Raw genomic sequence first — 24,134 nt, forward strand, 5'->3', positions numbered from 1 at the left:
CTTGATAGAAGCTTATAGAAGCAGTTGGCCCTTAAAGCAATAGAATTTCTGAAAAGGAGCCTTGTGCATTGCCTGAAGGGCTTATGTTAGTGTATTGCTCCACCTCTTTCATTTTTCTTTCAGTCTTTTTCAAGCAGATAGGCATGCTGCTCCACACCCCTGACCTGCCATTGTTCCCTTATTCCGCACTGAATCTGCATATTTTTCCTCATGTACAAACTCTCTCCAGAGCGAATCAGTATAAGCGCAAATGCCAACTAGCACAATAACTGAAATGACACAGACAAAAATAATAAAATCTTCTATGAACTTTTGACCTTTATGTGTCCAGTCTAAGGCACTTTTCTTCGATCTCTTCAAGAGTAAAGTTTTCTGCTGACAAGATGGTGTTGCAGATGCTAAGCGTGTTCTGTAGTGTGTTGGCGTTGACCCAGATCCTCCCGTTCTGGCCAAGGGCAATCTCAAATTGGACCCGTTTGCCAAGCGTCTGCAGCAAGGAGCAGTCTTTTGCCAGAAGCCTGAAAGTAAAAATAAAAATAAGTTTTTTGCAGAGAGCTGAAATTTCTAATGCCAAGTTATAAAGGAATGCTAAGGAACCGTGCAAGCAGAGTACAGAGGGGACATGAAATTAGGTGCGCAACTCGTGAGATGCTCTACACATGGGAAGGAGGTTAAACACGATTGAGGCCGCTAACTTCCTGCAACGGAAAACTTTAAATTTCGCAAAACGAGAACAAAGAACCCGCAAACTTCCCTAGGAGACCTCAAATAATGCTTTAGAATGTATCACTCAACCTTTTCGACGTATAGCTAAAAGTGACCTTCACCACACGACTTGAGAGCTGCTAGGAGAAACCAGCATTCCTTTCAGCCTCTTGAACCAATGAATGCGCCATGCAGGAGCAAAGTCAATGGTGACTATGGGCATAAAAAGAGGGCAGTGCAGGTCACTAAGAAAGAAAAGGCACTGAAAGAGCTCAGTGCAGTATGGAAAACAAAAAAAGGCAAACAGGTATATGCAGAACTAGGCAGCTTGGAACACACACCAGGCAGTAAGTGTGTGTTCGGGTATTTTGGCGTGCTGCCTGCACTACTTTTTTTTGTGTCGGCTCTCGGCTATGAATGGCTTGAACATTTTGCGACTGCATTACGACAGCAATAATATATTTTTTTTAATATCCATCTGAGCTATCAACCTGCCCCCTCACATGATATTTTGCAGTCATGCTGTTGTTCCTAATGATGTCTGTAACAATAATAGCATCAAAAAAGAGAATGAGGTTGTTAACACACATTTCCAAGAAAAATATTTATTCCATGATTTTTTGCGGAATCTTTAGAAACTAGAGGCATTAATCATAATGAAAGACAGATGTGAGGGTAAAAAGTATGTGCAAAGCAGCCTCAACCGACGGGGTACAAAACAAGTGCCTTCTAAATTTCTGCGACAAAAGCAGCAAACACCTAACACCACATAAAAAACAAAAATTTTAACCAAACAATGAGTGATGACGATCATGGGATTAGCAGGTTCATAGCTTGCACCTTGTATATTGTTTAAGTGAAATAGGAGCCCTCAAGTTATGATACAACATATTTCCTGTCTTGAAGCGAGTTTCTGTAGAAATGTGTGCATAATAAAGTTAAAAGCGCAAAAGAATCATAACGGTGAAACAAAGGGCTACTGTGATGCTTCCGGATGCAGCCAATGAAATTGGCACAAGTGATTTCATGGTGTTACACTTGATATCAAATTTGACTACTCTGGCACAAAATAGCATTTTGTTGATTTTATCATGAATTTCCGAGCTAAAAAAAAAAAACAGCTTTCTATGCTGAACAAAATGAAGTAATTTCAAATGGCCTCGTGATTAACTTCAAAAAAAAAAAAAATGGGATGGTTATATGAGAGGTTTCAGCTAGGTTGTGCCCAGTCTTAAAAAAAATGAAATACTAGTGCTGTCTACAAGCACAAGTTTGCAGGCAGCCTTCTTAGCCAGGTCAGCGTACTTCCCCCGTGTGCCTAATTTGCTCATTAATGAAGATAATTGGCTAGTCTTTATCATTAAATTTAGTGCACATTTTCATTGTTAAAGTTCTTGTACATCTTAAGAAATCCACATTTAAGTTGTTTATTCAAAGTAAATTCAGCATGACTTCTCTTTCTGAGTATAAAATAAATCCCTTACAGCCTCTAGCCATTGTGGTGGCTCAGTAGTTATGCTGCTGCTGACCCGCAAGACGCAGGTTCGATTCCAGCCACAGAAATCTCATTTTGATGGAGATGAAATGCTGGATACTCGTTTACAAAGTGAAGTCAGTGCATGCTAAAGAACCCCGGGTGGGCAAAATTGTCTAGAGCCCTCCACTATTGTCTCCCTCATAACCCAAGTTGCATTGGGACCCCAAAAAGCCAAACTTTGTAGCACATTCAATAAATGACAACCGATGCATGCTGGTGCACACTGGTTTTATCTTGGATAATAGAGCTGCACACAGGGCTCCATTATATTGTGGGCCGCCCCTGCACATACCGCATTGGTTTTCGAGCAACTGCTTTGAAAGTTCGCCACAGATGCCATTACCATTAAATAAATGTCACAGTTGTGTACAAAGGGTCAATGGGCACAGTGCACACGTGCCCGTCTCCTGCAGCCGACCCCTGAAAGGGAGTACACTGTCATCCTCTCCCATCCACTGGGAGCATGTTCCTTCTCTCCCCTTTTCTGTCTCCAATCATCAATCCCGTCCAGAAGAGGAGATAACATTGGACTGCGCCGATGAGGACCCACCAAAGTGCACTCCTCGAGTCTAATGTAAATAAACAGTTTTCTTGTGTCTGCAAACGCATTGTTTCAAGTCAACGGTGGACATAACAGTGGTGGCGAGGAAGATCTGAGCCCAGCGTTAAGCTTGTCATGGTCTATGCTGCTGAACACTTTCACAGTACATTGCCGGTTGAAAACTAATGTTCATAATAGACAGATCACAGGCTGGTACTAGGCAATCTGGGACCACAGGAGCCAATATTGCTGATTTTGTCACCACACAACATGCCAGTGGATTAATTTCAGCACACGAGCCGCCGCGGTGGCTAAGAAGTTATGACGCTCGGCTGCTAGCCCGAAAGATACGGGTTCGATCAAAGACGCGAGTTCAATCCTGGCTGCGGCGGTCCAATTTCGGTGGAGGCGAAATGCTAGAGGCCCGTGTGCTGTGCGATCTCAGTGCACGTTAAAGAACCCCAGGTGGTCAAAATTTTTGAAGCCCTTCACCACGGCGTCCCTCATAGCCTGAGTCGCTTTGGGACGTTAAACAATCATAAACCAAACCAAACCAATTTCAGCACACGATTATGGCCTTGTGCACTGATAGGGGAAAAAGCAAAAATGCTGATGCATTGAGCCGCCCACCACCGAGTGCTGCAAATGAACAATCGCCTAAGCCGCGAGATGTTTTGATGTTCAAAGCCTTGCCAAGGCCACCACTAACAGCACAGCAGCATCAACGTAAGATGACCCAGCCCTACCGGAACTTAATGTCATCATTCAAAAGGCAATGCAAGCCGAATGAAGGGAGACAACTTCAGCGCCTGTTGTAGGAGAGACGTAGGGTTGAGCAAAGCATCGTGGCTGCATGACCTGTGGGTCAGAAGTTGTCATTCCAGCAGCAGGCTGTGCACAGGCCATGTCACTACTTTGTGCAAGTCAAAGGCATCGCAGCTATGAAGCAATGCACCCGAAGCTAGTACGTGTGGTGCCCTGAAGTTGATTGCATTGAAGCAACTGCTCAGAATTGCAAGACGTGCCACGGCAACCAAAAGGCTCCACCAAAGCCTCCAAGTGCATGCTGGGAGAAAGCAAGCGAGCCTCGGAGTACCATGCATATTGATTTTGCAGGCCCTGTCGAGGGACACGTGTTTCATATGCCTACACTAAATGGCTCAAGGTAAAACAGATAGGCAAGACAATGTCAGGTGCTGTGATTGATGCACTGAGATGTTTTGTTTGCCACGTTTGGACTGCCATCGAAGGTCGTGTCCGATATCTCCAGCACCTTTTTGTCGGCAGACGTAAGGCAGTTTTTCAAACAAAAAGGCATCTCAGCAGTCATGTCTCTCCCTACCACCCAGCAACAAACAGTCAAGCTGAAAGATATGCAGCAGGGCTGAAACATGTTCTTCTCAAAGAACTAGCGCGGTCAATACAGCTACGCATCACCCACTTTCTTTCTAAACAGCACATCACAGCTTATATTCTCACGCATGCGGAGGTCCCAGCTCAGTGCAGTTCTTGCTGAGCCATTATGTGAAACAAGCTTGCAAGAAGGTGAGTTTCCACATGCTGCAGTGGAATACAAAAGAGACAATACATCCTTGCTCACCAAACACACGGTGAGAGCATGCGTGGGTGCCAGCTACAGTAGTCAAAGCGTAGAAGAGGCAAGAAAAAGAACTAAAAAAATTGACAAGATGGTTGTCACTGGCTAACGCGAGATTCAGCAACAGCTGTTAAGGTATTTATACTTTACGATGCGTTGTGGTAGAAAACATGAGAGCGACCTCACATCCGTATACATAGTTCTAGGGTGCTCTTTTTAGTTTTCCCACACATAGTTGTTTTTCATCTAGGTCTACTCACACAGTGTGCCGCTCTAGAAGCGCAGCGTCGCAGATGATCCTCTCCCTGGGCAGCGCGGTTTACAACAGCTGCCACAAATGAACCATGCTACATTCCCCTGCTCTCGGCATACCCTTCCTTCTCCTTCCACGGCAATTACGTTCCAGATTGTTACCACGGTGCACCTTCTTATACTCTCAATATAGCCTCATTCCACGGCGACCCTTCTCCTTCCAGGGTAACTACCCACCGGTTAGTTACCACGGCAACAACGTACCAGATGCGCATTCTCAAACTCTTGCTATACCCTGCTCGTTACACAGCAATCATTCTCCATTTGGGGATTTCTCCGCTTCTGCCACAACCAGCTTATGAATGGTTACCATTGTAGCCATCCTATGTTTACGTCTTCCTACACTCTTGCCACAGGGCCTCCTTTCATGGTAGTCCTCCTTGTCATTTAACAAAACACATTGTGGGGCTAGTAGGTGAAGTATAGTTTCTCGAAGTTCTTTATAGCGCTACAAAAAAAAAAAAAAACAAGGACACAGGAAGAAGTACACAGGACAGGTGCTGACTCCACCTAACTTCAGTGAGGCTTCCACAACCTGCATTTATACACAACAAAGGACCAGAGCGCATGCGGGTGAAATATTTCTGGTAGATTAGGGAGTGCAGACTGCATGCTATCGTCTATTTAATAATCTGTATTCGCTGTCTCGCAGGGAAACTGATGTGGTGCTGACGCACGTGTCGCCCCTTTGTTTTATAAAAAATAATTCGGCCAATTCGCGTGCTAATCTATCCTTACTTCTGCTTAGAATTTTGATATGCTCAAGTCGTGGCTCACAGTTTTGGTGAGCCAAAACTGTGAGCCACGACTTCTTCCTGTGTCCTTGTTTTTTTTTGTAGCGCTATAAAGAACTTCGAGAAACTATCCTCCTTGTCCTTCCGGCGTAACTACCCATGAAAACCAATGACTGGTTGCACCATCTTACGCTATCGCCACTGCCTCCTCCTCCCATGGTAAGCAGCCTCTAAATGGTTCCTATCGTAACCACCCCCTGGTTACACATTTCTCTGCTCACGTAACACCTTCCTTCTTGCACAGTAACCACGCTGAGTGGTTCCCATCGAACGCACCCACCGGTTATGCCAACTACAACAGACTACGACGTACTACTGCGACGTGAAACCCAGGAACGAGTGCTTAACAGCTGTCATTGTAAAATAAAACTGGCCAGCCCTAACCACCAGAGGCACGACAGGCTAGCCACAGTAGTCAGGTGGACTGAGAAGAGATCCTGGCTGTTCAATATAAAGGGTCCGCTTCCGTCAACACCTCTACCCACTATGCCTTTTGGAGGCGCTGCCGCAAATGACCTCCAGCCAAATGAGGAACTATTTTGTGGCCCCTTGCAGCATGGCTCAGAGGGCACAGCTCTCAGATGCACAAGCTGCACCCCAATTACAGAAGCGGCAAGTGCCTCTTCCGAAACCACGGAACCACTGCTGCTGGCAATGCTGCTGGCAGCGTGCACATCCATGCATGCGCACTGGCCTCCAAACTACTATCACATCCCTTTCTAAGTACTGAGGGAGTGATATGTATGTAGGAACTATGAGCACAGGGCATACGCCAGTTTCCGGCACCAGACCCCTCTGCAGGAGCCCAGTTTCTTCTCTGTTCCCTGGGAGCATCTTCCTTCTCTGCCCCTTTCCTGTCTCTGGCTGCCACCGACGTCTGAGAAGAGATATTCAGACCATACCGACATGCAGCCATCAATGTGTGCCCATCAGTTTGGAAGGGAATAGTTTCCTTAACTCTTTCCTGCCCACGCCTATGCCCATCGATAGCCCGCTATCGATGGTTGCAAGTTCGTATTTACGCGCTTTCGAAGCGTTTACGGACATGCTGCGCCATCTAGTAAGTAATAAAGGAACTATTCTTTCAGTTTCGGTTTTTTGTTTCACGTTTTCGCCGCGCGGGGGTTTTAAACGACACTTCGAAGTTAGGTGACGCTCCCTCGTTGTGTCCGTGATGGCGTCGACATCGCGCGCTTCTGCTCCGCGCAAACGTCGCGCTTCCATCGATCCCGATGCATCTGCGAGCGATGTTTTTGAAGATGAAAGCAGCAGCGACTCGGAGGACAACTTCAGTTCGTCGGATTTTAGTACTGAAAGCGAAAGTGCGTTGATCCAGCCCGGAACGGCCGCAGGCATCCGTCGGTAAGTTTCGGTTTCTCTGAATCGTTTCGCTGCGCTCCCACGCTGATCTGTAGATATCCTCCGTGTGCTGAAGGTCAGATTTCTTATCTGCAGGGTGGCAACGTCTTTCGGGAGGGACCATTTGCCGGCGGCTGCGCAGGGTGTCGTGTTTTCTCCTGCACGACGGCCAGGCCTCGACCTCGGCATCGCGCTCCGGAGTGGCGCTAGGCGGTTCTCCAGAGCCGTTGATTTCTTTTTTCTTTTTTTCACTGGTGAAATCATCCGAGAGATATGCGACAATACAAATAAATATGCCTGGATGCATATTCTTGAAAAACCAACTTACGGTGAGAGAGATGGGTCCTGGAGAGAAGTGACACCGGATGAAATGCAGAAGTTCATCGGACTGCTAATCTACATGGGTATCGTGCAAGTCCCACGTCTGCACTCATATTGGAACACGGGGAGATTGTTCGCAGGCCTTGTACCACCGAAAGTGATGCCGAGAAGGCGATTCAAGGCATTACTGGCATTCTTGAGTGTGACGGACCCAGAGAAGACCACTGCCGCAACCCACGGGAAGCTTCACCGCGTATCTTCTCTGCTAAAACACATGAACGTTTCGTCTCCGCAGTTCTTTCAGCCGCATCGGTACCTGTCCGTTGACGAGAGGATGGTGAAGTCGAAAGGTCGTTCTGGAATTCGGCAGTATATGAGGGATAAAGTAATAAAATGGGGGTATAAATTGTGGGTTCTGGCTGATTCAAAAACTGGCTACACGGTTCAATTCAATGTGTATACCGGAAAGCGAGAAGCGCCCAGTGCACGTGGTTTGGCATTTGATGTTGTGACGCGGCTGTGTGAGAACTACCTTGATCAGGGATACTTAATTTTTTTGGACAACTTTTACACATCAACATCTTTGTTCATCCATCTACTGGAATTCAAGACACTAGCTTGCGGAACGACCCGAAAAGACCGCCGCGGTTTTCCCAGCGAACTAAAGGACACAAAATGGGAAAAAAAAGCAGGAAGAGGAGATGTTCGATGGCTGCGGGACAAGGACGTATTGTATCTGCAATGGAAGGATAAGCGGGTTGTCCACATGATGTCGACAGCCCACACCGCTAACGACTATGTTATTGCGAAGCGAAGAAAAAAAGTCGAGAACAAATGGACCGAAGTCTCAATCAGAAAGCCGCAACTCATAGACGACTACAATGTGGGCATGCTGGGAGTCGACAAATCTGACCAGCTTATCGGATCCTACAACGTCCTCATGAAGTGCGTGCGCTGGTGGAAGACCCTGTTCTTCCATTGTATAGACATTGCTGTAGTCAACAGTTTTATACTGTTTGATGAGCACCGCCGACAGCATCCAGAGGTGGCAGAACTGTCAAGAATCTCGCGCTTCGACCAGTTCGCCTTCAGACTAGAACTGACTGAGCAGCTGCTGGGATTTGATGAGCGACCTTCTGTAAACCCCGCCGTTCCTCCAGTTGTTCCACCAGGTGGTGCACCCCAAGGTCTTCAGCACAAGCCAAAAAAAATGGAGCGTTATAGGAACTGTAAGTTGTGCTATGAAGACAGAAAAGTTGAACAGAAAACAAATGTCTTCTGTGAGACCTGTGCTATCAATTTGTGTTTCACTACGTCGAGAAACTGTTTTGCCCGTTGGCATGACACGCACCATGCCTAACGTTTTTTTTTTCCGCCTCAATAAGTTCTGGACATAGAAAGCTGAAATTTTGTGAAACATTGTACAGATGTATCCTCAACAAAATGTATATACTGAAATTTTTTTATATTTTGTGTGTGTAAAAAAATGTTGATGTTTTTGTATATTTTGTCCAGTGTTGTTTGAAATTTTTGTGCAATTTTGTTTTTCAAAATTTTCTCCAATTAACATGTTCATTGAGACTAACACCATTAAAAAGACAATTTCCTCTTCTCAACAATGATACTATTTCCTTGAGTATCAAGCATGTTTTGTTGAAGGAACAAAAATATTTCCTATACCACCCAAAAACCACTACTTTTCCCATGGGCAGGAAAGTGTTAAGTCCACAAAACACGTTGTTTTAAGTCGACGGTAGACATAGTTGTGGCAAGGAAGAAGATCCGAGCCCAGCGTTAAGCTCAACCCATGCAACACCATGGCTATGCTCGCAATTTACAGATGGATACTGAAATTCAACAGTTTATCCTTGGTATCGTGGTTTCGATGCTTTGATTCTACTCTGAAGCATCGAGGCACCGTTTCGCAGCATAGCACAGACAATTTCTTGCAGTCCAATGTGAGTATGCCTATGCTGCAGTGTCGTCATTCTAGCAAAGCAGTGTGCTTTCACGCAATGCAAAACCAGTGCTGCAACTGGTGACCCGTTTACTCATCACAGCTTTGTGTTATCTGGTTCATTCTATCAGGGTTCACTGTGATGTGGGAGTGCATAGTCAAGTGACGCTCTTCAAATCTCACGGGCTTTTTTGTAAGCTCAGAAGAAACCATGCCAAAGTTACTTTTAAATTTCTGAAACAGACATTTCTCAACATGCTCTACAATCTTTACACAGAAAATTTTCTTCTCAAGTAAACAATAAATAGTTGGCTAATTTTTGTTAAAAAATAAATTGGGCACATATAAAAAACATGATGACCTGGTCCAGGTGGATGTCTACAAACCTACACTCAACAAATCTTCAAAGCGCACGTTACACTTTCTTGAAGCTTGGCACAAGTAAGCTCAAGCACTGTGTACCATATTTACTCGAATCTAGGCCGGCCTCGATCTAGGCGACCCCGAAATTCATAAACTCAGAAAATAAAAAAGTTTACTCGAATATAAGCAGAATGAAAAAAGGCATTGACTAGGACTAGAACATGCATTTTATTAAGCTTGCGACGCTCATCGTAGCACGTCGAATGCTCACTCAACGTCTTCGCCAGCATCGCTGACATCGCTGTCCTCTTTGTCACTGGATTCCTTCCACAGCGCACTGTCTTCGCTTCCGTCCAACACGTTCGAGATGCTGCACTTGTGGAAGGCCCACACAATCAGTTCGGTAGGAATTTCCTCCCATGCCGTGGCAACCCAGTTTGCCACTTGGCTCAGCGAAGCAAGCTGGATGCGCCCAGTCGATGTGAGCTGATGGTCCTGAAGCGTCAGCCAGTCGTAGTGCTTTCGTAGCCTATCCGTAAAGGGCTTGTTAATTGCAACGTCGAGTGGTTGTAGCTGGCTCGTCATTCCTGTGGGTATCACCGCAATGTCCGTACCGCCTTTCCAAAGCACTGACTTTACGGCATCTGTCAAGTGGCCGCGGCCGGAGTCAAGAACTAGGAGTGACTGTCTGAACAACACAGACCCGGCACGACGTTGCCAAACGGTCTTCACCTAGTCTTCGACTAGGGCACCACTCATCCATCCATTCTCTTGTGCGTGCACGACGTTTTTAGGAAAAACCTTTCCAGAGGGAAGCGTTTTCTGCTTAAAAATGAGGCAGGGCGGCATTTTTGTCCATTGGCCATGCAACATAACATCACGGTAAGACATTGCTTCTCATACCCAGCAGTTCTTACTATCACCTGTTTTGTGCCCTTCTCATTGATTGTGTATGGCACAGGCATGTCGAAATACACTGGGGTCTGATCGGCGTTTCCGATTTGGCCCAGACTGTACTGCTTCTCCAGCCACTTCTTCATCACAAAGCACTGAAATGCCACCAGCTTCTCCTCTTCTCCAGCGTCTCACAAAGTCGGACAGCCGGAAAAACCGGACTTGCCCAGGACAGCAGGAATACTCTGAATCGCTTCTGACGAAGGATCACTGAAGGTGTTGAACTTGATGCTGGTTAGAGCATGCGAGCTTTGAGTCGAACTCTTCACTTGGGAGTGAAACACGAACCACCTTTGCAGGCTGAGTGTTCGAAACTGGATTTGCCCCCGAAAGGGTGCAGCAGGGTTTGCGGTGCCTCCTCCAAGCTCACACCCCTGAAGAAGGCGGGCGCCGGGCCGGGGGTGGCTTGTACCCATCTTTATCGATGGGTGTCCGGCGGTGGGTTTCGAACCATCCACCGTCGTCCCCCTGCTGGCTTTAAATTGAGTCCGTGGGACGCCTCTAACGTCAGCAACTTCCCTCGCCTTTGCCTGTATTATCTCCATCGTCATGGGCATCGCACCTTCCCTTTGCTTCCTGATAAAGTTGGCGACATCCTTTTCCACCTCACGGTGTCGCCCGCTCTTGGGTCCAGTGAAGGCCATTTCCTCTGCAGTGCAGTTGAAGAGCTCGTTCCGCTGCTTCCGCCACTGGCGCACATTCTTCTCGTCTACGCCGAAGTTGTACTGGGCTTGTAGGTTTGAAGTGCATTCCGCCGCCAAAACTACTTTCCACTTAAAAGCCGCAGTGTAATGGCATCGCTTGATGGGCGCCATTGTGCCGCAAACACGGGCGTTTCTCGAAGTCACGTGGCGATGCACACAAGTAAGTACGGGACGGTGAGACCTTTGTTCACAACGTTCGAACAAGACAGCGCCAACAAGCAAAACGGAGCCTGCAAACCTGCAAGCTGCAAGCTGTGGGCGCGAGATGGTGTTACGTGTCTAGCAGTTGCGGGCAAACCACATCCTCGAATCTAAGCCGACCCCGACTTTTGTTAACGATTAAAAAAAGTACCAGCCTAAATTCGAGTAAATACGGTAGTTTTCAGTTCAGTTTACAGTCCCTTCAAATGTGACTGCCCCTGCTGAGAAATATCAGGCAGTGCTCAAAGGCATACTTTGTTCATTGTCAGATTTCGCTTTCACTCTTTCCCTACTGTGGGGAAAATGACCGCTTTTTTTTGTAGCTTTAGTTTTTTTCTCTGTAGAACCTACAGCATTTAAAATTTTATGCAATACACGAAAACAGAGCTAAATAAATGTTATTTCTAGGCATATAAGTTCAAATAATGAATTGCGTGCCGCAACAAAAATTTTATTTGCCAAAAACAAGATTTCAGAAAAAACTTGAAATAAAACTTAACACATTTGTATCAAAAAGAAAAAAAAATTTAAGAATTTTCTGAAATGCACAAAATGTTTAGCATTCTATTGCCCACTACCTGTGAAAAAATCTAAGTTCTATCTTGAATAGTATTCTTGCACAAAACAATCACTGGAAACCCTATAGTTGGACATCGTAGAGCGGCCGCCTGTGTTCCACGTTGGTTTCGGTTATCGGCGATGTCGCAGCTGAATGCTGACGAAAAGGCATCATCTTCAGACTCTCTGGTGCTCCGGCCCTTGATAAAATCAATCACAGACAAAGCGGACTCCTGAGATTTCTGATGATCTGGAGCACGCGTCATGCATGCGAAGGCTGCCAAGCGACTTTTACGCACGTCTTTGGAGCGTGTTCAAAAAATGCTGTCTTTGCAGCATGAAAAATTCCCCTTTACGGCGAAAAACAAAACTACACCGAAAACGAAACTTTAGTTACTTAACTACAAGCAAGATGACAAAGCATGCCCGTAAGCAACACGGTAGGGCTCGGAAGCTGAGCAGCGAAGTCGTCTTTAGTGGGCAGTGAGCACGGTACTGCGTCTCCCAAGTCTTCGCAGTGCGTTAAAAAAAATTCCACTTCGTCAGAAAGACGAAAATTGCACCGCAAACAAAACTTCACTCGTCTGACTACAAGCCAAATGCTCAGCATGTCCGTAAGAAACATGGAAGGTTCTGAAATCGGTGCACAAAGTGATCGTTAGCGGCAAGCTAACGATGCTCAATGGGCGCGGTAAGGAAAGAGTTAAATGGCTTAGTAATTGTGCTATTGGCTGGTACCATAGGTTTGCATTACTACTTCAATGTGGTCACAGTTTCTAGACTGCATCTCTAAAATGGACTATGGTACAGACTATATGCACTAAATATAACGGCTAATTTCTCCTTGCCAAATGTACCCCCCTGGAAAGTTTTCTGCTCTAAAAATTTGGGCCATTAGTTTGCTAAGCACGTATTCTTTTTCACAAGCTATCTTTTCCTTGTCTTTCATCCAACAAGGCCTCTGAACTGTGCCAACAGCAGTTGAAAGCCATACTTGGTACTCAGTGATCAAAACCACCCATTGCTACACACTGCAACCTATAGCAGATGCCATGTTTGAATCACACAACAGTAAAGTCCTGCTGCTTCCTCTCAGAAGGTTCACGACTTGCTTTATCCAATAACTACTATGCAATCCCTATATCTAACCTCTGTCCCCCTCTGCAGAAAAAACATACATGTTTACATAAATGTTTATTCAGCCACTGCTAGCAGCATCCGAGTTCTTTGCAACATCATTTGGTATCCAAGTAAGCACATCTAATAAGCAGATGGGCCAGAACAACACTTGGTGCACCAGATATGTGCACACTACATTCAACAGCATACTAAATATTTCAAGCAGAGCTTTTTGCTGCTGTAGTGCTTCTTAATAAACATCACAAGAAACCTGCAGACACTAAGACAAATAGAGAGCCACAGTGCTTTGTCGCACGGATGCATTGCATCTGTGTCATGAGGTGCTATACTTTTGAATTTGCCACATTCATAACTATCAAATGAAAAACACTCCGTCCAACTTTCAACACCAATAATTTGAAGACAGTGTGCACTCACACAAACTGGGCCATGTTGATACAACTCCGAAATTTTGCACCAGCATATTCCCTGTAGCTCTGACAGACTAGTCTAAACAGGAACATTGCATATTCTTTTATAGTACATTGTTTTCCAAAAATATAAAATCCCCCAGCACCAATAGAAGCAAAACGAGAGAGAAAGGGGGACTAACTTGTTGATGAGGTTGATGGGAACTTTGATGAGGAAGCCCGTGGGGCTGCGGAGAACACCGAGGATGCCCTTCTTTCCGTAACTGTCGACACACACCAACTCTGGCTCCATACCTCGGTTAGCCATCAGCACTTGGGCCATGACAAGGTCACCGACCTAGTTTGTCGGAAGGAACAGAGGGGGGAGGGCATAAACATGAATGTTTCTGCAGTTAGAAACAAAAGTGATATGCTGGGTAAACGCTTACACTGCACATAAAACAGAAAAGGTATAAGGTATGGAAGGTTAGAAAGTGCACAAAAATTAGCTGCGGTTTAAACTTTGGTGAACCCTGGTGAGAAGCAAAAGCTTCCTTCGCATGGCACACTGCCGAACGGATTGCCTATAAAGCGTCGATGAAATGCATGTGTAGCCGAGTCAGACTCGCTGAGTCTGATCACAAAGTCTGTCTTCGTACTCCATCTCACTTGAAACTGGACTTCATCAAATCAGCTAGCCTTTTTCCATTCATTTAATCCCTACTAAGTCTTTCATCCCACCTTCACCCATCATTGATGCCCCGGGGCAATAAATTTCGCTTAAAAAAAAAATCTCGTCCAGTGCCGAAGTTGAAGCGTTGCTGGTTAGACGAAACGCTTCGAGATCACATCGCTGAATCAGCAGATGAAGTTAAAAGGCCACGTGGCCTCTCGGCCAATCATCAATTTCATCTCCACCTGCCACGATAGGGGGGTTGGTCACAGTCCGATAACGCAGTTGCCACCTGCCACGGTGGGCAGATTGTGATGACGTCACTAGGTCACATGACCTGCCACATGACACCACGTGACACCTGTCTCATGTCAGATGACTGCACTGACGCTGCCCTCTTGAAAACCTAGCGTAGTGAAGCTTTCGCTTCAAAAAGATGAGGACAACAGGTAAAAAAAATGAATATGATTCCATGGGCACAGTTTCTTTACCTCCTGTTCTCGTCCTTTGCACAGTTTCTAAAATTCCTCAAAAAGGAACTAGCCCGCAAGAACATTCTGCCAGTAAGCCAGGGGTTCTCAAACCGCGTTCCATGGGACCTTTGGTTTTCAGGTTTCCTGAGCACCTAAATTGATGCACGTTTCAGCCCCTGCCTCTCCTTCGCCCACTTTATTCTGGGGCTAATCATGTTGTAATTGCTCACAGCAGACTAGTCCATTGTATACGTAGCCATTATTAACAGAATTGAGGCATTTTTTTGTGGGACTAAGCATCTGCATGCTCATTACTGCATGCTTGTTAGGCAGGAAGGGGAAGGCCCAGATGTGCAGGGTTTCTCAGCACCTCTTCAAAGTCACCGAGGTCCCCATGGCTCAACCATTCATGGCTGCTCAAAAGATGCCCAAATCCAATTAATAATGACCCATCATACAGCGAAACAGTCCGCAGTGAGCAATTACGGTACGATTAGTCTTAAAATAAATTGGATAAAGGAAAGGCAGGGGCTGAAACATGCACCAATTTAGGTTTAGGTTCTCTGGAAACTCGAAAAATATTCCAAGGAAGAACCCCAACCTTACGGTAACAAAGTAGGTACAAAAAGAAGGTACATGCAGCAGAGAGGAGCAAAGAGTCAGGTGAGCAGATGTGATTAAGAAGTATGCAGGAATAGGGCAGCCACAGTTGGCGCAGCACTGGGCAAGTTGGAGCCAAATGGGAGAGGCCTTTGTTCTGCAGTGGATGTAGAGTGGATATTGATGCTGGCGATGACTTCGTGTTCACACGCAAGTTTTCATCAAACCCCATAATCATAAACAAACGCATTAAAGGAGCACAAGAAAAAGCAGCTCAAACTTCGCAGAGTTAGCCAAACTGAAATTCACATATAGCTGCAAATGGCAGTCCAAATATACTGTCTTACGCACTATTCCAAAGGTGAAAGCACTCAAACAAAAATTTGGTGCCCACACTCCCTTAATGGCACAACAAAAGGTGAAGCCTAAAAGTGACACAGCCCGCTACTTTTCATGGCTGTGGGCCGGCAAGGTAAAGGAACAGGAAGGAGGAAGAAAGAAGAGACAGCAGTGTGGGAGAAGGAGGTGGTTACGACAAAACAAGGACAGGGGTGACGAGCATTTAATAGCATGACAGAGGGCAGCAGCTAACAGGTCAAGGCTACAGTAAAAAGCAGAAACAGGAACTTGCAGAGCAGAGCCAGAACTAAATGAGGAATTTGAAGTGCATGCTATCCAATTCAAAAGCTACAGAGGGTAAATTTGGGAAAAATACAAGGTAACAGAAAAATGTGCCAGAGGTTCCTAGCTAAAAGTGAAAATGCACTTGCGAACAGTGCTATTTTGTTCTTAGGTAAAGCAAAGCATGCAGCAACTTGCTTTCCTTCTCAAATGAACACTAGCCATACCATGCCACAAAACTAGTTTTTATAGCATGTAGCATGCAGACACCAAACTTTGGTTGCGTGTTTACTTTCTGCAAGCATGCGTGTGATGTTAGCAAGCGCAAATATAATCATGTGAAATTCACCTGGGCCAAGTAAATAATTTCTAGTTGAATTTCCAATCCAGTGTTTTTTTTTTTTTCAATTTTGAGTTTCAAAAGCCAAACAATGGCTGACATGCAGGAGGACTTCAGGTGGTGATGATGAATTTTCATTGCTCAAGGTCAACTTGAGCCAAAAAGCGCCATGGCATACGGTATTCCCTCTACTAAAGATGAGATCAGAGAACCATTTTCAAAGCATTGCACAATATGGAAGCTAAGCACCAGACCAGGGGAAAGGTAGTGTGGAAAGTGGAAAGGGATCACACATCGCACTTCCTGCATACCTGGCGGTTGCTCAAACCACTAGGTCACCGCTGCAGTGAGAATTTCAGGTCACATTCATTGTCATCCTTTCAGCTCTTGAGGCTGGATAGCATAAGAGCTGGAGTGAATGAAAACTAAAAAGCAGTGATTATTTTGTTGTCGGCCGACGACAACGAAGTAGGCAGTGATGCAAGACGGAGCATTTGCGCTCTAGGCCCACTGGCTACTACAGGCATTTGTCATCATTTCATATGACATCTTTACTACATACATGCGGCGACTGAACCACCTCCCGGCTGATATCGCATGCATCAATGATTATGCCCTTTTCGGGAAAGCTTTATACACTTTTATGTTTGTTGATGATGTGGCCTAAGTGATGCAACAATTTTTCATTGATAATGCTCAAATGAAGCCATGACATTTTGAACTTCTTTGCAATCCTGTAACGTCATAAAAATTATATGCTTAAGCAGTCGGCTTTGAATTTTTTTTCCTCTTTTTCCATGGCTGTCTGCCCTTATGCCTTCGTACTCGTGAAAGAACCAATTTGAGCTGTGTGTTTTGTAATCTACATTTTTTTTTTCATTTTTAGTTGTTTGTTGCTAATATTATGGCGGGCTTTTAATGGTCTGATACTGTTTACTCCAATGTTTTGGCAGTTCGGTTACTAATACTGTTTTCTCCTAAAACCTGCTATATACAACTTGCTCCTCTTCAACCAAGATTCGTCACAAATGTTCACAGCAAATGTTCACCCCACTCCCCTCTGCAATGCTTTGGCAATTGAGGGTATTGTAAATAAATAAATATTCGGTTCCATAGCTTGATACTGCATTGCATTTGGTGGAGGCACTGGCATTCATCTCCATCCCAGTCTCAGAGCTTTGATGCCATCCATGCGCCTTCACTATCAGCTGAGGGCTCACGGATCCCCCCACCTGGCTCCACCCAAGCCTGACCTGACCAAACCAGACCAGCTGCTCTCTGCAGCCCCATCCCCAGCACATGACACTGCAACAAGGTGAAGGCCTAACCCCGACAACAAGACCATACTACCTCACGACAAATCACTGCCGCTACGACGCCACAACGACATGGAATCAGACAGCACTCCCGTCCATGCCGTTCGATGCATCCGTGGACCTTGGCCTTGACCTCATGGCAACTGCTGGTCATCAAGCTCCGGTGACCCTTATTCATCAAACCAATTCGTTCATCACAGTGGCCGGCCCGTCACTCTCATATGCCTTCCTTGGCTATATCTACCATCATCTCAGGCTCAAATCTTCGGCCACTGAACAGGATGATTGCTCGGTGGCCGCTGGGAATGTTACGAACCAGAAAACGACGAAGCAGGCAGTGGAAGAGGACAGAGCGATCATGCTAGGCCCGCTGGCCATTAAAAGTATCTGCCATCGTTTCATGCTGTTCTATTCCTCAGCTTCCTATTGCGTTACAATGTCTCTTATGCCGTACATGATCCCATTGCAAACTACACATCACAGCCACAGTTCAGCTGCTGAAACAAACACAAGCAAAGGAAGAGAAGAAATTTAATTATAAATTATTGACTTGGCGCCATCAAATTTAATACGATGAGCCATGCTCACTAATGTCTTGTGCACCATTCTGAACAACAAAACACACAACCAAAAATTTGATGTCTGTAGTCCTTTAACAATGTTCTTGCTATTTGTATAGAAACTCCCCTCTGCATTATAGGTACCTGAGCACCATTAGCGTAAAGAACATCCACAAACAACACAGCGCTCTCATTTAGCTATATTAAAGGGGCTCTGAAAGGAGATTTAGTAAAGCTGCAGTATGCCTGTGATGTTAAAGGATACCGCTTCACGATTATCCTCTGGCAAGAATTTTTTTGGTGTGGTTTGTAGAAGCTCAGTTATCTGCTGCAAAAATTTGAATTTCAGCGTGTCTGCTCCTTTCCCACTGCTGTTGTCATTGTTGCACGCTGAAAGGTCAGCGCTCCTCTGCCAGCCCATCCACCAGAGGCGAAGCTTCATGACCCACCGGAGCTAAGCCACCTGTAGACTGCAGCCATGGTAGCTGCCCGATGTCTGAAAGAATCTAATCAGTAGCCATCTCTGAACACGTATACGAAGCAGCGGTGCAATGGAGGAGGATGCGAGCATGAGAAAGTCATCGAAAAGGACTCACCAAATTTCGAGTGAAGTTATGGGTTCTGTGATGCACGTAGAAGTGAATTATTTGGCTCAAGAGTTCATGACACCATAATGTAGTGACTGAGAAAGTTGATGTGCTCTCCTCGAAAGGTGCTCCAGAGCCCCTTTAATACTTCAAGAGGCCAGTTTTACAAAGGAATAAATGCAGCTTTTCAAGGCTTTCGAGAAAAATAAAAGAGGCCTGGACTCTCTGAACTTTACATTGTAAGGAAACACATTTCTGAAATTTAAAATGCTATACAATCCACATGCAAAGGATTTTACATTGGAAGAACACCACCATTTCAAACGTATCTTACTATTTTCAAACATTATTTCCCAGCATAATCAAAGTTGCAGCATGTTCGGCACAAACCTCACTTTTAGTCAAGAAACTGAAACAAATACTTCACATAAAAGCAAGTTTCAGTTTCAGAAAAACGAAAACCACACAAGGTAAACAGTTTTTACACAATGGCAGTGCTTGGTTCTAATTATGCGGTTATTTAGCATAAGTTTAACTTCGTTATAACAAAGTTTAAGAGGCCCAGAAATTACTTCGCTGCAGCCATAGCTTCGTTATAGCCCATGTTGACCCAGATCCCGACGGGAATCGTCATTCCTTCGTCATATCCATTATTTCATTATAAACTGTATCAGCATAATGAGGTTTGACTGTATAAACCTTAGAAACACGTCAAGCTCAGCAGTCTAGATCACGATATATTTGGACACAGTAAGACTTTTGCAAACAGTCAGACAGACTTTGAGTGTGCAGTTCCATGAAATACCTAAGCAAGCGAGCATTAGGTGCCCAATCAAAAACATTCCACAAATTACGAACCTAAACATTACTAACTGACATTAGCAAAACATTTATAATACTCGACATGCTCCAAAGTATAGACAACTTTCAGTCTTGAATGCCAACTGATGCTTAAATAGGCACTCAGTACACTGCCATCCTATTTCTGCTCCGAGTAAAACTCAATTATTTAGTTTTTGGGACTCTGTTGACACTTGTTCGGTAGCAAAAAAAAAAGAATTTTTTCCCCACAAAATTGTAGCTAAAAATGGAACATTCTTTTCCTGACATTTGATTCAAACTCCTCACATTGACAATGAAAAAGACTCTAGGGTCACGCACCGATTGGAAGTGAATGATGGCGTGGCCTAGCCTCTGAGATACAAAGCATCACTGCAGCTTACTTGTGAAAACAGCATAAGGCAGCGATACCTACATTTCAATTTTTGGCTTTTAGCGATAATAAAAGGTGTGTTCAGTGAAAGCGGGCTCTTTGTCATTAAAACAAGATGACCAATGGATACAGGCCACCTTCAATTTGCCCTCAGTGTACGTTTAAATGCATAGCCAGATTGAAAACTAAACATCTGACTGATTTGCCTGCATCTCCAAACAAAAGCTTTAACTTTAACCCAACGTTTCGAAGCTGACTCGGCTCCTTCATCAGGGGTGACTAAGGGCAGTCGCTAGCGTCTTTAAGCATGGAGGGGAGGAGGGGGTCAAAGGAACGAATGCTGTGATGCGGAAGCTCACAGCTTTCTCTCCCACGCCTTTCGCATCACAGCTTTCATTCCTTTGACCCCCTCCTCCCCTCCATGCTTAAATACGCTAGTGACTGCCCTCAGTCACCCCCGATGAAGGAGCCGAGTCGGCTCCAAAACGTTGGGTTAAATCTAAATTTTTGGTTGGAGACGTGCAGTTTATTATAAGCAAAGCCAGATCACACTGATGTACACTTATCTTTTTGCACCTACCTCTATGTCAGGTCTGTTTCTCTTCGTGGCACTCTCAAAGGCGAAGAGAGACAATGATGCAGGCTCACTGGAGCCAATGTTCACCCGAACAGACTCAGTGCCCGTGGCCGTCACTACTCCAATGACACAATCCCCCTTTGCAGGAACGTACTGTGAACAGAAAAGAAAAGGCTAAGGTGGTTGCAAGCGGCACACAGAATCAGCCTCACGGAATTCTGCCAGCAACTGCGCCACCCTAATCACACTTAGACAACAAAGGTCAACCATTTGTAGCACAGTTCTGTGATCAAGCAGCCCTCAGTAACAACACCCACAAGCAATGATGAAAGTTCCTAGCTGACATCATTACCATCTGCAGTTTAGCTCAGTGCTATAAAAATATTTTTGAAGCCAGGATGCGTCCCTCCAAGCTGTCCGGTCAAACCACAGGAAAACATTGAATTGCAGAGAACCTTGAGATGCCCCTGCCAGGCAAAAAGCAAGTGAGATGGTGGGAGGCAGCGTCACGCTATTCACTCTGTTCGTTCATTGCAACCCCCTTCACAATGACAAAAGTGGCGACCTGTGAGAAAGAATTTAAGTGTTCGACCAATGGGCACAGCCACTGTAAAAATGCAGCGCTTTTTCACGCGGAAGTATTGCAAACAGCGAATATCACAATCATACCAGTGTACTCACAACAAATTACCTCATTTGTAAATTAAGTCATGTTGGTGTGGTGGTAAGAAACAAGGTCAAAACACAATACTACATTAAACAGTCTCAATGCATTCCTAGAGTGATACAAAGCCCCAACAAAAATCTGCACAGACGTTCACAAGTGCACATACAGCATGTCTAAAAACATGCAAAGTACAGACACCAAATTTTCGATTTCATGTTTTCTTCTTTGTAATGATGCATAAGACATCAGTATACATGGTACAAGGCCTGTGGCTGCTAAATAATTTTCAATTGAATTTCTTCTCTCATTCCTTATGGTTTCAACAGCTGAGTGATGGTGATGACGTGAAAGGTCGGGAGAGGTCACGTGTGGCACAAAGAAAACGATATAATCGCTGTTGCGTCCCCTTTATCGCTACAGTCCTAGAGCCAGCTTGCCTCAAGAGCCGGAACCGCAACAAGTGAAAAAACAGCAACTATACTGCAGTTTCTTTGTGCTTCGAGTGGCCTAAACAGACTCTTTGACATCATAGCTATCACTCGGCTGCTGAAAGAAATAGAAACGGGTGAGACAATAAATTGAATTAAAAATTATTCAGCAGCCATAGGTGAATACCACATGGTGATCCATGCACACTATTACAAAGAAGAAAATACACAACCAAAATTTGGTGTTGATACTCCCGTAAATGTGAGAAGAGCTTGTGAGAATGAAATCACCTTTTGTAAGTAATGCCTTATGGACGTTTTGTTCAATGATGTAGCCTGACTATTTTTAAACATACAAAAGCATTAGCGGAGACATAATCCTTTTAGACACACATTAAGTTCTGCTATCAAGAAAAACCAGAAAATTTGTGTGTGTAAGCGACGACGGTCATAAATGCACAGGAGCGCACACCGTTCAAGCACTCTAGACAAGTGTGTGTACAACTGTACAAACAAAATCAGAGTCAACGACACTGCTGGTCACTAAATGTGGCCATCAAAGAATCTACGCAATCTTTGTTCTGAACTTTGAAACAGACATTATGTGCAGTAACACTGCAACTACACACGGACCAGGTGTCACATGTACCCAATTCTGCACAATACTGCATTTCAGCTATAATTGCAGTTTCTCTTTTTTTCTTCTTCAATTTACCGGCCCTTGACACACTATGGCCCACAGAAAACACGTCTACAACATTTGAAGTTTCTTAAGCATTAGAAATTGCTTGTTTATGTGGGTTTAACATCCCGAAGCGACTGAGGCTATGAGGGACGCCGTAGTGAAGGGCTCCGGAAATTTCGACCACCTGAGGTTCTTTAACGTGCACTGACATCGCAGAGTACACGGGTCTCTAGAATTTCGCCTCCATCGAAATTCGACCGACGCGGCCGGGATCGAACCCGCGTCTTTCGGGTCAGCAGCCGAGCACCATAACCACTAGGCCACTGTGGCGAACTAAGCATTAGAAATAAGGAGAAACCATTGTTTCCAGCAAGTTTGTGTTTTCAAAGCTTCTCCTCCCCCCCTTTTTTTTCTACAGAAAATATTTTTGCGCCAAAACAACACACACACGAAAGACGACGCTCGTGGTGTCGTCGTCTTTCTTTGTGTTGTTTTGGCGCAAAAATATTTTAGTATGTATGGTCACCAACTAGCCCAGCAGTTAACTCTTCTAAAGTTTTTTTTTTTTTCTGACGAGTTCTTCGCTTTCAATGGGATGGCTCTGGAAAAGCTGGTGATCCACAGTACAGCGCAACAAACAAAAAATGAAGACTAACACGGACGAACTGCATTGTGTCCTTGTGAGCCCGTTCGTTCGTGCCTAGTTTCGTCGACTGTTCACTATTACTAATGGCATAAAATATAGACCAAATAAAGAGATCAATGAATCAATCTATTGCTCTTTGTTTGGTTTCTGACATCGATATATTACTTTTCGTTTGTTTTTCTAGACAAACCTACGGACGCGAATACAGTAACACACCTGTACCTCGGGATTGTGTTCCTTTCTCCTTTTTTATCTCTGTTTACGCGAGCCAAGTTCTACGAAATTGCATAATAAAAGCCAGCCATGAAATCTGACATTTTTGCACAATAACAGCCCCAGTCCGACCAAGCACTCTGGATGAGAACATCTGATCGGCACCGACCAACCCGATTGAGCAGACCGCGCAGCCAAGGTCAGACTGATTGCAGTCAGAAACTGCGCGGGCATCAATACGTCAAGTTTAGCTGTCTCAGGAGGCAAACAATTACCCTCTTTTGGTGTCCTTCTACCCAGTAAGTGTTGGGACGTCGGTGCTTCAAGATTCCGGCACGGGTAGCCACAATGCGGTCTCCCTCCTTCCGCAGTCCAGGTCCCACGATACATTTCCGCTCGTCGGTTGCTGTTGCGTCCACTACATCACCAGGAAGAACTAACTTGTTCACAGACATTTCCGGAAAGTAAATATTTAAGCCGCCAAGCACATGTTTTGCAGGCGACGCTCACACGCACAGCACAGATCGGCTAAGTGCACGGATCGACCTGGCTACACAAATGTCTTGAATTTTGACTAGTTAAAGGTTGCTTGATGAATTCTACGAAGCCGCTACTGCGACTAATAAACGTATGAGCAATGTTGCGTACCCGTGGTGGACTCTTACCTGACTCATACCTGATACCTGATTTAATATCTGCAGCGGGTCCTTGGACCTAAGATATTAAACTTATTTTTGGATAATGGCGGTGTGCTGGGCTTGAAGCACTCTGGCGCAGGTCGGCCCGGTATTGCACTGCCTCCGGGATCGGCCGAGGGCATATTAGCGCGGCGCGTCTTTTCTTTCACTCTTTACTCTCCTATCATTTACCCCCTCCTACTTTCTGCACGCAGCAGCGAGCGTGGCTCGGCTCGAGCCAGTAGGCAGGCCCGTGCACTTTCATTTTCTTTTTTCTTCTCGACAACATCAGTCAGTCAGTACCCGTGGGTCGTTGCGCGGGCTGCTGGGTGCTTTCGTATCTGAGTCGCTGTCCAGTTAGCGCAGACCGCAAATCTACCTTTGAAAACACGGTCCTCTTGTTCAGATCGAAAGACAAGACCGAAA

The 24,134-nt window shown here is 45.1% G+C and overlaps 1 protein-coding gene across 1 annotated transcript; it reads right to left on the reverse strand.

The window, feature by feature from the left end:
- Positions 1-293: 293 nt before the first annotated feature.
- On the reverse strand, positions 294-23,601 carry Rrp40 (exosome complex component Rrp40). Its single transcript, XM_077644736.1, has 4 exons — positions 23,307-23,601; positions 20,396-20,545; positions 13,636-13,790; positions 294-518 (listed from the first exon to the last, which is right to left on the reverse strand). The coding sequence occupies exons 1-4, from the start codon at positions 23,484-23,486 to the stop codon at positions 320-322; spliced, it is 684 nt and encodes a 227-aa protein (XP_077500862.1). The 5' UTR covers positions 23,487-23,601; the 3' UTR covers positions 294-319.
- Between the last annotated feature and the right edge of the window lie 533 nt (positions 23,602-24,134).

Source organism: Amblyomma americanum, chromosome 11 (assembly GCF_052857255.1).
Source record: "Amblyomma americanum isolate KBUSLIRL-KWMA chromosome 11, ASM5285725v1, whole genome shotgun sequence".
Classification (NCBI taxonomy): domain Eukaryota; kingdom Metazoa; phylum Arthropoda; class Arachnida; order Ixodida; family Ixodidae; genus Amblyomma; species Amblyomma americanum.

What these genes read in the sequence shown, in the direction of transcription:
- Rrp40 (XM_077644736.1), bottom strand. Translation starts at nt 23,486, where the DNA reads ATGTCTGTGAACAAGTTAGTTCTTCCTGGTGATGTAGTGGACGCAACA. An exon ending in GAAACAGACCTGACATAGAG is followed by an intron (nt 13,791 to 20,395) that starts GTAGGTGCAAAA and finishes CCGACAAACTAG; the next exon opens with GTCGGTGACCTTGTCATGGC. An exon ending in CCCATCAACCTCATCAACAA is followed by an intron (nt 519 to 13,635) that starts GTTAGTCCCCCT and finishes TTTTACTTTCAG; the next exon opens with GCTTCTGGCAAAAGACTGCT.